The sequence below is a fragment of the Grampus griseus genome (assembly GCF_964374135.1).
Source record: "Grampus griseus genome assembly, chromosome: 13".
NCBI lineage: Eukaryota > Metazoa > Chordata > Mammalia > Artiodactyla > Delphinidae > Grampus > Grampus griseus.
This window is the reverse complement of record NC_139007.1, coordinates 6,500,845-6,517,452: the sequence shown is the minus strand read 5'-3', so window position 1 is coordinate 6,517,452 and position 16,608 is coordinate 6,500,845. Positions and strand designations below refer to the sequence as shown.

The window sequence follows — 16,608 nt, the reverse complement described above, 5'->3', positions numbered from 1 at the left end:
AAAGGAGTGGGACTCAGTCCCTTCACATGAAACGTGTTGCTGGAATATCGTCCCTGTGTTCTTTCGTTCCAGTTGTATAAAATCAGAAGGGGGAGAACCAGGCCCCAGGCGCTCTTATTTCTCTGCATGATACTTCTGCTTATTGTGCTTCACACTAGCTACATGATTTACAGCCTCGCCCCCCAGTATGTTATGTACGGAAGCCAAAACTACCTGATAGAGGTAAGTGCAAACTTTAAAAAGTCAGTATTTTGATATTTTAAACATAGTGAAATCTGAAATCAAATTCTCATTTGTGAAAGCTAACACAAAATATTAGCTCATCAGGTTAAACTTAATATTGCTAAAACTAGTTTTTCATTCCATTTTTCAGCATGTTTATATTTGTTTCAAACAAGTTCTTTTTAAAAATAACACTGAATTTCGTTACAGTAGTTCCTTAAATGGATCCCATGGTGCCAAGCTACTGAGCTGTGTCTCAGCACTTTGCTAAAACTCATAATATTTACTCTAAAATAATATTTTAAGTAAGTTTATTAATATGGCTCCCCAAAAAGTTTTGGTGTGCGGAAAGTTATGTCTGCTCATTGGTACCATGAATCCCAGAGGAGAGACTTTATTTTATTTGTACGTAACTATGCTTTCTCTTAACATGACAGGGATCCTCTTACCTGTTACAGTGATTCCTTGGTGTTGATCTTTCAAAAGCCAGCTGTGATTCCTAGTTGTACCTGGAGAGCTAGTTTGAATATTTTGACAGCTTGACATATTTTGACCATATCTAATTCAGCCTTTGTTTAGTTTCCTTTTCCTAAAATATCTCTTGCTCTACCTTCTAACAAGTCAAATCAAATCCATGTTTCAGGGCCCAGTTCAAGCCTTACTTTAATGGAGTTTTTCATTATTAATCCAGTCTCCCCGGGTCACTCCTTTATCCTGTACTTCTTCCTCCATTCTTTCTTTACTCTAATATGTAATTAGGAACAAACAAACAAGATCTAGTAAGCACGTCAGACCTTTAATACCATGCATAATATTGCTAAGGATTGAAAAGTTAGTTCATTGAAAAATATTAAGTAACAATGCCATTGGATCAAAGATAAGGCACGATCATAATGGAGGTAACGAATGACACAAGTTTGGGAAACAATGCTAGAAGGTCACCTTAGTCACTTTTTTCATTTCTTATACCTTTTATTCTCTTCTTGCCTTATCTCCTGCACCTCGTTCACTAGGTCATGCTTATAACACATTCTTCTATGAATGAATGAAATAACGTCATGCTTTTGCATGGATGAATGATATTCTTTTCTTGTTCCACAGTGGAAAAATAAGGAGGCCGTTTCTCTGGGCAGAAGCTCTGTTGTTCAACACAGGGCCTAATGATTGTTATAGGAAAGCCCTAATGTTAAATTTACCCTAAATCTTTTTCTTCTAGTTGCAATTTTATGTAAATTTACCTTTTAGAATATTAGCTAGATGTAGTTTAATAGAAAACAGTATAAAGTTCATAAAGTGATTACTTTTTAATCGAAATATATTAATATACTATTTATATTTTAACTATATTTTCATCTTTCAGAGCAATATAACTTATGATGCCCATAAAGGCAATTCAACCCTTTCTGTGCCAAAGAGATGTGATGCAGATGCCCCTGAAGGTAAAGTAGCTTTTATCACCCATCTTAGAATTTATAGCTCTGTAAGAAAAGATGTGTCTTGCATTTTGGTGTCTTAATCATTTGATGCATTTGTTTTAATATGTGGTGACAAAGGAAATTCTAGCAAGAAGACCTTGGTGTCTTCAGTAGAATATCTTGGTAATTTACTGATTTCCATTAGGGAAAGTATCATTACAAAGTGTTTACTTTTGAAGAACAAAACGTAGTTATTATTTATCACGTGTACTAGTATAATGAGAAACATTCTAAATGTCTTTTTTCATTGTTCTTAAAAATTTCAGGAGAGTTTTGGTGGTATCTGCAATTTTTAGGACTGAGACCTAAAGTACCTATGACCTAGAACAACTTTTGGTCCATCCAACTCTAGTTACTTTAGTTAATGATAATAATGTTAATGATGACAGCGATTAACTATTAAGAACATGTAATTGTGTTTCAGACACTGTGCTAAGTACTTTGTGTGTATTCTGACAAAAGCTCTGAGATCCTCTGCTCTTAACCTCTGTGAATTTTGAGACAATCTTTTTTTTTCTGTTTTCTGTGTGCTAAGATGAGGTTTTTTTTCCCTTTGAATATTATAGTATGCTTTTATTTCAGGGTAAAATAATATGTCAAATATAGTATATTTCTTGATGAATCATTCAGGGGTACCATTATGGAAAAGATAAATTTGGAGTTTTTTACCAGGGTCAACTCTGGAATGTGGTAGAGTAACAGGAATAGGTACAGAGTCCAGGGTAGCCCAGTGGAAGAAGTACAGAGCTCTACGTGGAGATCACTGTGCGGTGGTGGTCCTCAGAAAGCAGGGCTTCAGAAAAGGGAGGGCAGAGCTGCCTCTCAAGGTGAATGAAGGATTTACCTGGTATGTGCATCAAGGGGAGGCTGTTCTAGGCAGAGGAACAAAGTGCTCAAACGTAATTCGCTTAAACTGTAAAGTTCTGTGTTCCAGCGAATGTAAAGCACTGTTACTGTTTTGTTGTTTTAATTCTGGAGGGGTGTGGGTTAGAGGGAGGGAGAAAGTGGGATTGCAGAGTTAGGAGTCAAGCCCCGGAAGGCCTTGGAAGAGTTCTAAGCAAGGAAGTTGAAACTGTGGTCTGCTTTGTTTTCAGTAACTTTATTATAACAGAGAGAACGGGTTGGAGAAGTTGAGAGCTGAGCGTAGAAATCGGCTGGGAGAGGCTGCCGGCAGGGGCTGTGTGCAGTCATGCAGGAGAGATGGTGAGAGCCTGGAGTAAACAGTGGTCTGGAGGGTGTGAGATGAAGAGAGAAGCAAGAGGATTTCTGCTTGCTTGGGTCTGAAGCAGTGGCAAGGCAACAGAATATTCTAGAATGGCCCTCCAGTTACTGAGTAATGGGGTAAATTCTGGTATCAGCAAGCTGAGTTAAAAATGGATACTAAGATGAGAGAAGAAATGTAAGAAGTGCTTAGTTGACTTGAGATGTCTCACAGACCTTGAGGCGGAGATTTCGTGGGCACTTGGATATTTGCATAATGAACTCAGAAGGTGGAGAGAGAGGAGCGTGGAGACCAGGGCTCGGAGGAGGACGGCTACCCAGGGGCAGGCGGGTGAAGCAGGTGTGGGGAAGGGGACTGCACAGAGGCGGTGGAGGCGAAAGCTAAGTGCAGTGACTAAAAAGCGATATGAAGCCGTGACTGAGTTTATATTCTTCACAGAAATTGTTTGTGGAGATTGAGAGGGATTGGATGGAAACTAGAGCAGGCGTGCAGGGTCGGGGGGAATCTTTGTTTTTTTCTTTTTAAATGAGGAGAGACTTCAGGGAAGATGGAATGGAATTAATGGAGCAGGAAAAGTTGAAGAAAAATATCACAAAGGTTAAAATGATGGGCCAGTACCATCCAGTTCTGGAGGAGATGGTATTTAGAACATCAAAGACTGAATGCTTTAGCTAGAAGGAGGGATGCCTCTTTCTCTAGAGCAAGGAAGGAAGCAACAATATGGACTCAGATAGTAATTTCTTAGGGTGAACAGGAAGTTCTGTATGATTGTCTCATTTTGCTGTGAAGTTTAAGTTCAGTCATCTGCTGAGAATTGTGTGGGCCATTGGGCACAGAACCTAAGAAAGTGGCAAAAGTTTTGATCGGTGAACAGAAGAAGGATCTGACTGAAGATAAGTTAGTGATAGATAAATATGTCAAGGACCAGAGATGGAATTATCTATCTGTATTTTTGCTGAACAAATCTGTATAGCTGGTACCATTCTCCATCATTGCCTAGGCTGTCGGGGAAGGTGGGTTGAAGGACTGAAATAGAATGGTAAGCCAAGGACAAGCTAAGAGTGAGAGAATGAGACCTACCGCAGAGTCCAGGGTGTAAGGGAAAGAAGGGAAGTGACTAAAGCTGGGAGAAAAGAAAAAATCAAGAGATGAGATGGGGAAACAGACATGAAGAAGAAATAATAGTAAAAGGTTTCTTTTTTTTTTTTTTAACATCTTTATTGGAGTATAATTGCTTTACAATTGTTTGTTAGTTTCCGCTCTACAACAAAGTGAATCAGCTGTACATATACATACATCCCCATATCTATCTCCTCCCTCTGGTGTCTCCCTCCCACCCTCCCTATCCCACCCCTCTAGGTGGTCACAAAGCACTGAGCTGATCTCCCTGTGCTGTGCGGCTGCTTCCCACTAGCTATCTATTCTACATTTGATAGTGTATATATGTCCATGCCACTCTCTCGCTTTGTCCCAGCTTACCCTTCCCCCTCCCCATGTCCTCAAGTCCATTCTCTATGTCTGCATCTTTATTCCTGTCCTGCCCCTAGGTTCATCAGAACCATTTTTTCTTTAGATTCTATTATAGGTTTCTATTATAAATAAATGTGACTTCATTTTCCAGCTCTACTTTTGTAATGAGTTTAGTCCCAGGTTTTTTACTTTGAAATGTACATACACATGTCACACTAGGGTTGATAGTTGAAATGCTTTGGGTTGTCATTTTTAGCTCAGTGAAAGTAGAATGAAAAATTACTGTTGAGTTGATTTTAATTTTTTTTTAAGAGGGCGCTGATCTTGAAGATCTAAAATAGGTTCTGTTTCTTAAATTCTTATAGTAGTATTGAAACCTTAGCAGAAAAACATCAAAATTTCAAAATTAAGTTGCACTGGTAAAGGTGTTTAAAATGCCCTTATATTGCTGAACTGAGTGAATTTTTATGTTATAGATCAGTAAGTTTAGTTAAATCATACCCTTGGCCATAACTCTTTTATGAATCACATTCAGTATTTTTGTTTATCAGTCTAATCTAATTTATAGTGGCTTAAATCAGCGGTCCCTAGCCCCCAGGCCACGGACTGGTATCGGTTCGTGGCCTGTTAGTAACCAGGCACACAGCAGGAGGTGAGCGGCAGGCAAGCAGAGCGAAGCTTCGTCTGTATTTGCAGCCGCTCCCCATGGCTTGCATTACCGCCTGAGCTCCGCCTCCTGTCAGATCAACGGTGGCATTAGATTCTCATAGGAGCACGAACCCTACTGTGAACTGCACATTCGAGCGATCTAGGTCGCACGCTCCTTGTGAGAATCTAATGCCTGATGATCTGAGGTGGAGCTGAGGCGCTGATGCTAGCACTGGGGAGCGGCTGCAAATACAGATTATCATGAGCAGAGAGGTTTGACTGCACAGAGACCCTAATAAATCAACTGCTTGCAGACTCATACCAAAACCCGATCTGTGAGTGGCAAGTGACAATTAAGCTGCATCTGGTGGCAGGCTTTAAGTTGGAATCCAACACTTATTTTAGTCTGTGCCTGGCCTGCCCATTATTTTATTTACCACTTCCATCCATGCCTCTTTCCTGCACTGTGTCCTTGTCTCATTCACAGTTTTTGGTAAGCCCACAAGATAACCCTAGGCAAAATGAGTAAAAAACAAACATCACTGGGCAGCTTCTTTGTCGCTGGGGAGCTTCTTTGAAAAGGGAGAAAGAAAGACCCAATGATGAGACAGAAGACCCTTAAGACTGCCAACAAAAAGAAAGTTGCATTTAAAAGAAAATACCAAGAGTCCTACTTAAGTTACCGGTTCATTGCAACAGGTGATTCATATTCTCCAAGCCCTCTCTGTATAATATGTGGTGACTGGCTATCCAACAAAGCCATGAAACCTTCAAAACTGCTTTGCCACACGGAGACCAAGCACCCTGCATTAAAAGACAAGGCTTTGGAGTTTTTCAAAAGGAAGAATCATGAACATGAATTAAAGCAATTATTGAAGGCCACCACTTCATCAGACGTGGCTGCACTGAGAGCATCCTTCTTAGTGGCTAACCGCATTGCTAAAGCTAAGAAGCCCTTTATATTGGGTGAAGAGTCGATCCTGCCAGCTGCTAAGGCCATTTGTCATGAACTTTTAGGAGAAGCTGCAGTTCAAAAGGTGGCACGTGTTCCTCTTTCGGCTAGCACCATAACTAGACGAATTGATGAAATAGCAGAGGCTATTGAGGCGCAATTGTTAGGATTAATGAGTCACCATGGTACGCAGTCCAGGTTGACGAGTCTACTGCTGTTGACAACAAGGCAACAATGCTTGTTTTTGTGTGATAATTTTTCAGTAGGGTGTGCATGAGAATATGTTATGTGCACTTTTGTTACCAACCAACACCACAGCTGCAGAGCTCTTCAAGTCTTTGAATGATTACATATCAGGAAAACTGAATTGGTCATTTTGTATCGGTATATGCACAGACAGCGGCTGCCATGACTGGATGGCTTTCTGGTTTCGCTACTCGGGTCAAAGAGGTCGCTTCTGAATGTGAGTCCACACACTGTGTCATCCATAGAGAAGTGCTGGCTAGCTGAAAAATGTCACCTGAACTTAACGTTTTGCAGGATGTGATTAAAATTATCAACCACATTAAAGTACATGCCCTTAACTCACATCTGTTTGTGCAGCTCTGTGAAGAGACGGACCCAGAGCACATACGTCTTCTCTTATACACAGAAGTGAGATGGCTTTCCAAAGGGAGATCACTGGCCAGAGTTCATAAGTTACGAGAGCCTCTCCAGAGATTTCTTTTAGAAGAACAGTCACCAGTGGCAGCACATTTCAGTGACACAGAATGGGTCGCAAAACTTGCTTACTTGTGTGACATATTCAACCTGCTCAACGAACTCAGTATGTCACTTCAGGGGAGAATAACAACTGTGTCCAAGTCGGCAGATAGAGTGGCTGCATTCAAAGCCAAACTGGAATTATGGGGGCGACGAGCGAACACTGGGATTTCTGACATGTTTCAAACATTAGCAGAGATTTTGAAAGACTGAGCCAGGGCCTTCTTTCTCCCAGCTGGTGCATGATCACCTAACTCAGCTTTCAGAAGAGTTTGAGCATTACTTCTCAACCACAAAAGACCCCTGAACTGGGAAGGAATGGATCCACAACCACCCATTTGTGAATAAGCCAGGTGAACTGACTTTGTACTGGAAGAGGATCAACTGCTTGAGATCGCAAATGACGGTGCCCTCAAAAGTGTGTTTGAGACAACTTCAAATCTCCATACGTTCTGGATTAAAGCCAGGGCGCAATATCCTGAGATCGCCACAAAAGCACTGAGAAGCCTGCCTCCATTTCCAACATCCCATCTTTGTGAAGCAGGGTTTTCTGCAGTGACAGCAACCAAAACGAGATCACAGAGTAGACTGGACCTAGCTACACATGTCGGGGGTCACTGTCTCCCATCAGCCCCAGATGGGACCATCTAGTTGCAGGAAAACAAGCTCAGGGCTCCCACTGATTCTGCATTATGGTGTGTTGTATAATTATTTCATTATATATTACAATGTAATAATAATAGAAACAAAGTGCACAACAAAGGTAATGCGCTTGAATCATCCCCAAACCATCCCCTCTCCCCCACTAGTCCATGGAAAAATTGTCTTCCACGAAACCGGTCCTTGGTGCCAAAAAGGTTGGGGACCACTGGTTAAAATGACCTCCTTTGAACTGCCGAATATTTTTGTAAAACATTTTAGTTGACTTATTCTTTGAAATGTTGCTTTGCAGTACAAAAACATACCCTTTAGGTTTATGGCTTTATTTTTCCCAGTATTTTTTTGGTTCTCCAGCTAATCTCTGAATGTCAAATTTGCCTATGCATACTTGGAAGAGGATGGTAGAAATATGACCATTGAATTAGGGGTGGCAGGGTAGATTTTTTTAAGAGAATACTTTAAATAAAAATGATGAGGGACTTTAAGAGAACTCTGCTCCGCCAGATTCAAAATTAAGATGGCTTTGGGGACTGCTGCTCATAAAGAAAATACTAATCCTTCTAATTCATATATAAGGAGATGAAAATTGTTGAGTTTTAAATGTTAAAAATTTTTTGAAATGATGGAGAAAGATGAAGGAGCAGGTTAGAACGTGAGATTTGACGCATACGGGTGGGCATGGGGTGTTAAGTGTGGTGACAGAGTCCAGTTACTACACACTAGGAAACGTCAGCATGAAGAGGAGAAACGCAGCACTATTACTTGTGACATTTTAGTGGGCACTTTGACTAGAGTAGATAATACTGTAATATAAATACCCCATAAGGTACTTGATGTCACCTTCGTTATGTACCTTTTGCAAGTAACAGAATTTTGGAGAATGATTTTTAGATTATGAAACAAAAATTATAATTTAGAGTGTTATACTTAAAATTATTTTTGAGGAAAGGTAATCTCCCTAGAAAGATGTTAAAGCAGTGATTTCTAAAAATACATATATTGACCTCTTACCATTATTAAGTGCATTTCATAGACTTGTTTTTCTTAAGTAATATTGCATTCATACATGAGGTGGTCTGGCATTTATTAAATGTTATAATGTTTGAGAGTCATCTGAAAATAGTTAAGGTTTTTTTGTGTTTAAAATGATCCCTTAAAGAATAGGGTGATTTAACAGGTTTATAAAGAATGCCTATCATACTATGTTCACAAAGTTACCTTAAAACAACAGTATTACTTAATTTACTCTTACAGGTAATGCATTGTTTATAAGTTCAAAATGAGTCAGCTGAGCAAATTAGAAATCAAGTTTTAAATTTTATATGCTAATATGACAAAAGGACTTTTATTTACATTCTTAGTTTCACGTTCTTTAATCGCTGCTTAATCTAATAAGCATTAATACACAGACAACGTATATGTTAGTGTGAATAAAATAGTTAAAACAGACACAGAATTATGAAGAGTAACATAAATATACAGAAATATTTGAGCCCAAAGAGGAAGATGGATGATCAGTTTCCCTTTGTGGGCAAACAGAATAGAGTACTGGGGTAGATTCTGGGAAGGAGAGAAAGCATCAGAGGAGACACATATACCACAGTTCCTGCCTTTGGAAAGCAAACAGCCTAATGAATTTGGATATGAAAATGAATAATTGTAATAGAAAAGTAAATGGCAAGCTATAATGAAGTTACAGACAAAATGCTATGGGAAGGCAAAAGGGGCTAATGGTTTTCTCTGCAGTGTAACTTTTGAACTGGGCCCCAAAGCATAAGTTAAATCCAAATGAACAAACAAACAAAAAAAACTGGAGGCTATTCCAAGCAGAGAAGGAACCTGCATTAACAAGGCATAAAATCAAATCTACTTGGCATCTTACAGAAAAAATAAATTGTGGCAGAAGCATTGAATATTTGGGGAGTACAGTGAGGGATGAAGCAAGAAAATATATTTCCAAATGATCATTTTAAAAAATCTATGAACCCAAAGTCTTATTTCTGTCATCCTATTTAATTACTTTATCTTTCCTTGGAGTAAACTTGTGTTGTCTTATTTGGACATTAAAGCCACTGGAAATGCGATGATCTGTATAAATCAAACTGGATTTTTGTGGATTATTCTGGTTAAGTATATTTGTTAATATATATAGCCAGCCTTAAAAAATCATCAAACGATCTATGGCTTTAGATTTTAGCTTTAGGATATAATTTTACTAGGACAAATGGTTAAGATGACTCAAGTTAGCTGATGATGCTAAAATAGAAACTGATGTGTTAAACTTTAAACTACGTGAATTACAAAAAACTGACTTGAACTTAAAGAGCTAAAGCAGGGTTAAAATTATATATATTAAGTACAGAGGGAAAAGTAAGAATTATTTTGAATAACTAAAGATAATGTTAGAGGAAAATTAATAAAGTAAAATGTGCATTGATATCTTACTTTAGAGAGTAGTTGAACACTAAGTTCTGGGGTAAACAAGCCCATTATCAAGGAGTGGCTCAAAATACATTCTCTATAAATAAAACGTGTTTACCAAGCTGTTTTGCTTTTGTCAGTGATAAAAGCAGGTTGACTTGTTTTCTCAGAACCTCAAGTACCTATCCTTCTGCAAACTTTTATCTAAGATATTATGTCAGTTAGAGATAGAGAATCTTTTCCCCCTCATTTTCTGTATAACAAGTATAGAAATGGAAATACAGGCTACAAAGAGACACTTAAGTTGTAAACAATTTTTAAAATATAAACTAGAATGTTAAAGCAAAAAAAGGGGACTTCAGTGAGGCCATCCATCTAACTGGTTTAATACCCCTTTTTTGCAGATACAGATACTAAGGCCCTAAGAGATAAGTTAAAAGTTGATAGTATGAGACTTGGGACTATACTGCAAGTGTCTGGATTCCAAGTCTCTTTTTTTCCTACATTTCACATTTTTGTGTTTTGTTTGCATCATCTGCCCTTTAATTTTAAAAACAGAAGGGTGTTACTGCTTTTTTAGTATAATGGAGACAGTCATTTGAAGTCACGAGGAAATCAAAGTCACAGACGATATAAAAGAAAATCAGAGGTCAAAGAGCTTAAACCTAGGTTATGTGAGAAGGAAACATGAGTCTGGACAATGAGAGATGAACAGAATACTAAAGCATTACAGGATCCAAGGTACCACTGTGTGCAGAGATCATTCGTGTGGATGCTTCAGAGAGATATTTACCAACTAGCCAATCTTAAACCTTTGAGAGTGCACTTTCAGTTAGGGTAGTATGGGCTGAAGTATTAGAGAATTAAGTGAAAAGATTTAACTGTGAAGAGAATTCCTTTCTGCATTTGTTTTTGGTTTGGGATTTTTACCATGCTTTCTAAACAGCCTTAAAAATCCCACATATAAGTGGCACGTGGACTGAAAGCATGAGGATATTGCTGAACGTTGTATATGAATCTAATTCCTAGTATGATACCATACAGAAGTGCATTCAGGAGCTTGCTGTTTGGCTAATGCCTCTTGACTCTTTTTGCAAAGTGAGTATATTCTTAATTCCACAGATCTGTTTCCCTCATTCATGCAGTGAGGGAGAACATGGGGTTCTCGTTTGATTATTTTGGGTTGAGTCCTTTGTTGAACATCCAAGTACAGATCTTGAGTTGGCAGTTGAGTTGGGTCTGGAGATCTGGAGAAGTTTGTGCCGGGTTGGCTGGGGCAGGTGGGAAGGAAAGCTGTGAGGTTGGATGTGAGATCACCTAGAGGGTGAACTCAAACAGAGAAGAGGTGCGAGGGTGGAGCTCTGTGGCCGTCCCGTTGCAAGAAGAGCAACCAGCAACGGAGAACTAAGAAGGAAGATTAGGTGACGGTAGTTTCCTGTAAGCCAAGGGAAGAGTGATCCACCATTTCAAGCAGTCAAAAGGAGAGACATATTTAAACAGATTATTACAGTAGGAAGAGGGGGTGCCACAAAAAGAGGAGCTGACCGTGAGCTATTTGCAGGTGTTTCAGACGCCAGGCAGGAGAGGGCTTTTCTTTTCTAGGGAGGAGTAAGCAAGGCTAGAAGGAACCAGCTGTAAGAGTGGAATGATCATGGGATGTTTTTCCTGAGGTCAGCCAGGAGGGCTTGCTTAGGAAGGGCTGTCTGCTGGCTCAGGCTGAGGGTAGGGCAGAAGGAGCCCCTTTGGGGGCCTGGAGAAGGAGGGAAATCTAACTAAAGGTTACTCAGGTCAAATCAACAAGCCTCTTCTGATTGATCAGTGGGGACAAACAGCTTAGCAGATCTTTCGTGAAGGAGAGACAGAGTATAGAGGGCTGCTGTCTGGCTTCGTCCCAGGTAAACAAGGGAGGTGTCCAAGAGCCTTCTCTGTGTCACACATTATATCCTTTTTCATACTAAGTTCTCAAAACCTGGTGTGTATTTTATACTTAAGGAACATCTTAATTCAAACACTAAATTTTCATTATCTAAATGAGAACGTTTATTGGTTAAAGTGAAGTATAGTTCTACCAAAGCACTAAAGTTGTTTAATGAAAAAATATTTTACACTGCTTCAGTTTTTAGTTTAAGTTAATTAAAATTAAATATAATTAGAAATTCAGTTCCCTAGTTTCAGTCTCGGCCATGTTGCCAGTGGCTGTTATATTCGACAACGCAGGTCTAGAGCCCATGTGAGTGGTTGGCATCTCATAGGAAATGCAGCCTCTTACAAAGCTAAGCCCCTCCCTCTCCCAAGGATGGCACCATCGTGTGAGGGCGAACCACAAGTAAAGTTAAACATAGTACTTGCAGAAAACCGAAAGCAAAGTTGGCCTTAGTGTCAAGAACAGGAAGGAAGGAATCACATTCCTAAGAAATTGTAGCCGCAGACTAGCTCTTTGCAGATTTGCAGGCCAAATGCACATCACCAGAGTGAATTTGTTTCATTGAAATTTCTGGCAGTGTGGTAGGCACATGGTGCAAGTAAATTTAATCCTCCCTAGAGGAAAGTACCATAATTCTTGGCTTCACGGAATTCCCACAGAGGAGTGCAAGTGAAGACATCGGAGTCAAATATACAAGCACACAAGGAATCAAAACAGCATGTAAGAGAGCTAGAAGAAATAGCAGAGAGCAGAAAGAGACTTGCAAAGCCCTGATATTGGAATTACCAACGCGGATTATGGAACAGCTAACTGTGATGAAAGGAATAAGACCAGATCAAAATATCGGCAGGGAACAACGAAGTATTAAAAAAGGATGAATGAAACCCTAGCAGATTTGTAAATGAACCAAATACAATGTTTAAAAATGAAGATACAGTAATTGAAATTAAACTCAGTTTAGAAAACTGCAGATTAAAACCACAATGAGGCGTCTCCACTTACCGTTTGTTAGCTGTAAGAGGAAAGGTAGTAGGTGTCATAGCACATCTCAGAGGAAAATGGGCACACGCCGTACCGGGTGAACAAAATTAACATCATCCAGGGGCAGCGCGGCCTGTGCCTCAGGATGTGACACCCTGGGAAGAACGGGGAACAAGAATCAGATCCCGAGGAAACAGGAGACAAACCCAGACTGACGACTGACAAACACGGTATAAAGGAACTGGCTGTGTGCTTCAGAACTGTCATTGTCGTCAAAGACCAGAGGCTCAGGAACTCACAGATTCAGGGTAGTCAGGGAACAGCAGAACACAATGTAATACGTGGTCCTGGATTGGATCTTGCGCTAGAGGGTAAATGCACTGTGAAAACTACACGGGGATAAATGACATGTTAAAGAATGGACTGTAGAGCACATTTTAAAAAATAGAATCATTATTAAAATTCCTAAATTGAATAGCTGTTCTCTGGTTATGTAAGAGAACATCCGGCTATTAAAAAGTGCTCTGTTGTTAAGAGGTTAAATCACATGATATGTGGTTCAGAAAACATAAGTGTATATATTTTGAGAAAATGATAAAAGGGAGGGAAAAAAAAACACATGAGAACTACTGTACACCACCAGATGGCTACTATTTTAATAACTGACAGTACCAAGTGCAGGCCACGATATGGAATTACTAAAGATAACCACTTCTAATTACCATTTTGGGGGTATTATAATTACATTATTTATATAATTATACATTATTTATATCCTTTTAAAAATTTACACTTCTATGTATTATTTTTCTTAAATTCCAAAAAATTTAAATTGATCTGCCCAGTGGTTCAACATGATAAATTTTGCCCCACAAAATGACAGAACATATTTTGAACATAAGAATTAGTGAATACAGTGTATGCTATCTGGTAATTCCCTAAGCAATTTAGATTAAAAAGTATACCTTCTTGTGCAAGTGAGTTGATCTTTTGTGTTTACTTTTAGTTTTGAATCTGCTACAAAATAATTTGTCTCTCACATTTTCCTGTCATTTCTGGTATAAATTTCTAGCATCAAATATACCTTGGTTTAATTATAGGAATATTAAGCTGTGGAAAATGAGTCATTCTTTGACTAGGTTTACAGAATGTATTCCTTTTGAGGCTCTGCAAAAGGACAGTTTAAATCCACAAAGAGGGTAAATGCACTGTGAAAAATACACTGGGATAAATGACATGTTGAAGAATGAGGCTTTTGAGGCTCTGCAAAAGGACAGTTTAAATTCACAAAGAACATAATGAAAACTCTTCAGAAATTAAACCTCTGAGGACACATAATACTTGAAAACTTGTTGAAGAATTTTTTCATATATTTAAATAACCCACCAATTTAAATGCAAAGATGGTATTCTATGTTTGGTTATGTAATCCAACTTACTTAAGCAATTTAAGATATTTCTATAAATTTCTTACTTATTTTTAAAGATAGAGCAATTTTTACACTTTCTTATGTTAAGCATTTGCTCAGAAAGCTGTGAGTGAAACAGGAGGATTTTCTAGTCAAAGTCACTTCTTATGATAGTGTCAGAAACCTAGTGCCTTCTTTCTGGATATTTTCCATACGTACTCCAACTCTAGCATCTTATCCATTCCAGGGCACTCTCTTGTTAACAATTCATAGTAGACTAAAGTCTAAACCATTCCCAAATGCTGCTCTGTAAGTTTTAAAAGCTTTTTAATCCCATAAGATGTGGGGAACTGACACCAACACTGTGTTGCTAATGATCAACAGTTCTGGGCACTGACGCATTTCCCTGCCCCTGCGTTAAGTACCACCGAGAACAAACACAAACTTGACAACTTTTTGACAAGTTGACAACTCCTACTGTGAAACAACTCCAATAGCTTACTTACCAAGACAAATTGCCCAAGAAGACTTGCTTCGGGATTTCTCATTTCACTGCGTCCACCAACCCAAAACCTATGTCATAAACGTAGCCCAATTCTAGCCTGTTCCCCACAGTGTCTAAGACCTTGATAAAAGTGGTCCAACCCAACCCCTTAAACCTTATAAATACCCTTTGCCCTCCTTGATCTCCCTCACTGCAGTTAGTCTAATAAATGTAGCTTTACTAGATCAATGAGGTTTTCTGAGTCATGTTTTGGAGACTTGACAGTTGACAATAAATAAACCTAGTTATTCTGGATAATTTAAGGGGTATTAATAATTTAATCAATAAATTCAGAATCTTAGATTTCCATTCCTATCTTCTAACCACTATATGGTTTATCTATACCAAAATGCGTGTCCTGCCAACCCCTCAAACCTCAATTCCAAGGTTGAACTCCTTTCCTTCCCTCTTCCACTTAGTTTCCACCTGTCACCCTCATCTCATAGGGTAGCAGGAGTTGTCCTCTGCCTTTTGTGTGCCCTAAGCTGTTTACTCAGAGGGAAATCTTGAAATCATGTTTGCATTTTCTTGCTCCTCCAATTCTAACCAGTTTCTACTTCCCACCAAGGTTAGATAAGAAATAGCAAACAAAAAGAAACAACTTGGGTATTTACCCATCAATGAGGATACTTGAAATAACTTACATACAATGTAATGATACAGCTTTATATGTTTTGACAGAAAAATATTCACCATATTTTTGATGATAGATGGAAGAATGTATATATTATCTCATGCTTTATGCTTTTGTGCATAAACAGTGTAGAAGTCAGGCTGCAAGTTCACAAGGATAGTTCAGCATAATTACATCAATCAATGTGATACACTGCATAAACAAAAGATGAAACTACATGAACATCTCAGTAGATGCAGGAAAAGAAATTCAACGTCCATTCATGATAAAAACTCTTACCAAAGTGGGTATAGAGGGAACATATCTCAACCTAATAAAAACTATTTATGACAAACTCACAGCCAAAATAATGCTCAACAGTGAAAAGCTGGAAGCCTTCCCACTAAAATCTGGCACAAGACCGGTATGCCCACTCTCACCTCTTCTATTCAACATAGTATTGGAAATCCTAGCCACAGCAATCAGACAAGAAAAAGAAATAAAAGTTATCCACATTGGTAGGTAAGAGGTAAAGTTGTCATTATATGCAGATGACGCGATACTGTATTTAGAAAACCCTAGAGACTCCACACAAAAACAACTAGAACTGACAAATGAATTTAGCAAGGTAGCAGGATACAATATTAACATACAGAAATAGGTTGCATTTCTTTACACTAACAATGAAATATCAGAAAGGGAATGTAAAAAAACAATACCTTAAAAATCACATCCAAAAAAATAAAATACTTAGGAAGACCTGACCAAGGAGGTGAAAGACTTATGTGCTGAAAACCATAAAACATTAATAAAGGAAACTGAAGATGATTCAAAGAAATGGAAAAATATCCCATGCTCTTCAATTGGCAGAATTAATAATGTTAAAATGGGCATACTACCCAAAGAAATCTACAGATTTAATGCAATCCCTATCAAATTACCCATGACATTTTTCACATATCTAAAACAAATAATCCTAAAATTTATATGGAACCATAAAAGACCCAGAATTGCCAAAGCAATCCTGAAGAGAAAGAACAAAGCAGGAGGTGTAACCCTCCCAGACTTCAGACAGTACTACAAAGCTACAATAATCAAAATGGCGTGGTATTGGCACAAAAACAGAATATGGATCAGTGGAGCAGAATAGAGAGCCGAGAAATAAACCCACCACACCTACAATCAGTTAATCTTCATCAGGAGCTTACAGTGGAGAAAAGACAGTCTGTTCAGCAAGTGGTGTTGGGAAAGCTGGACAGCTGCATGTAAATCAGTGAAGTTAGAACATTCCCTCACATCACACAAA

At 38.6% G+C, this 16,608-nt stretch overlaps 1 protein-coding gene across 2 annotated transcripts in view; it reads left to right on the top strand.

The window, feature by feature from the left end:
• Positions 1–16,608, top strand: part of LMBRD1 (LMBR1 domain containing 1) — a 116,497-nt gene that overhangs the window by 86,477 nt on the left and 13,412 nt on the right. For both annotated transcript variants that reach the window (XM_082669041.1, XM_082669042.1), the window contains exons 13-14: positions 73–222; positions 1,583–1,661. In XM_082669041.1, the coding sequence (XP_082525167.1) occupies positions 73–222; positions 1,583–1,661 (229 nt within the window). The remainder of the gene's footprint in view (positions 1–72; positions 223–1,582; positions 1,662–16,608) is intronic.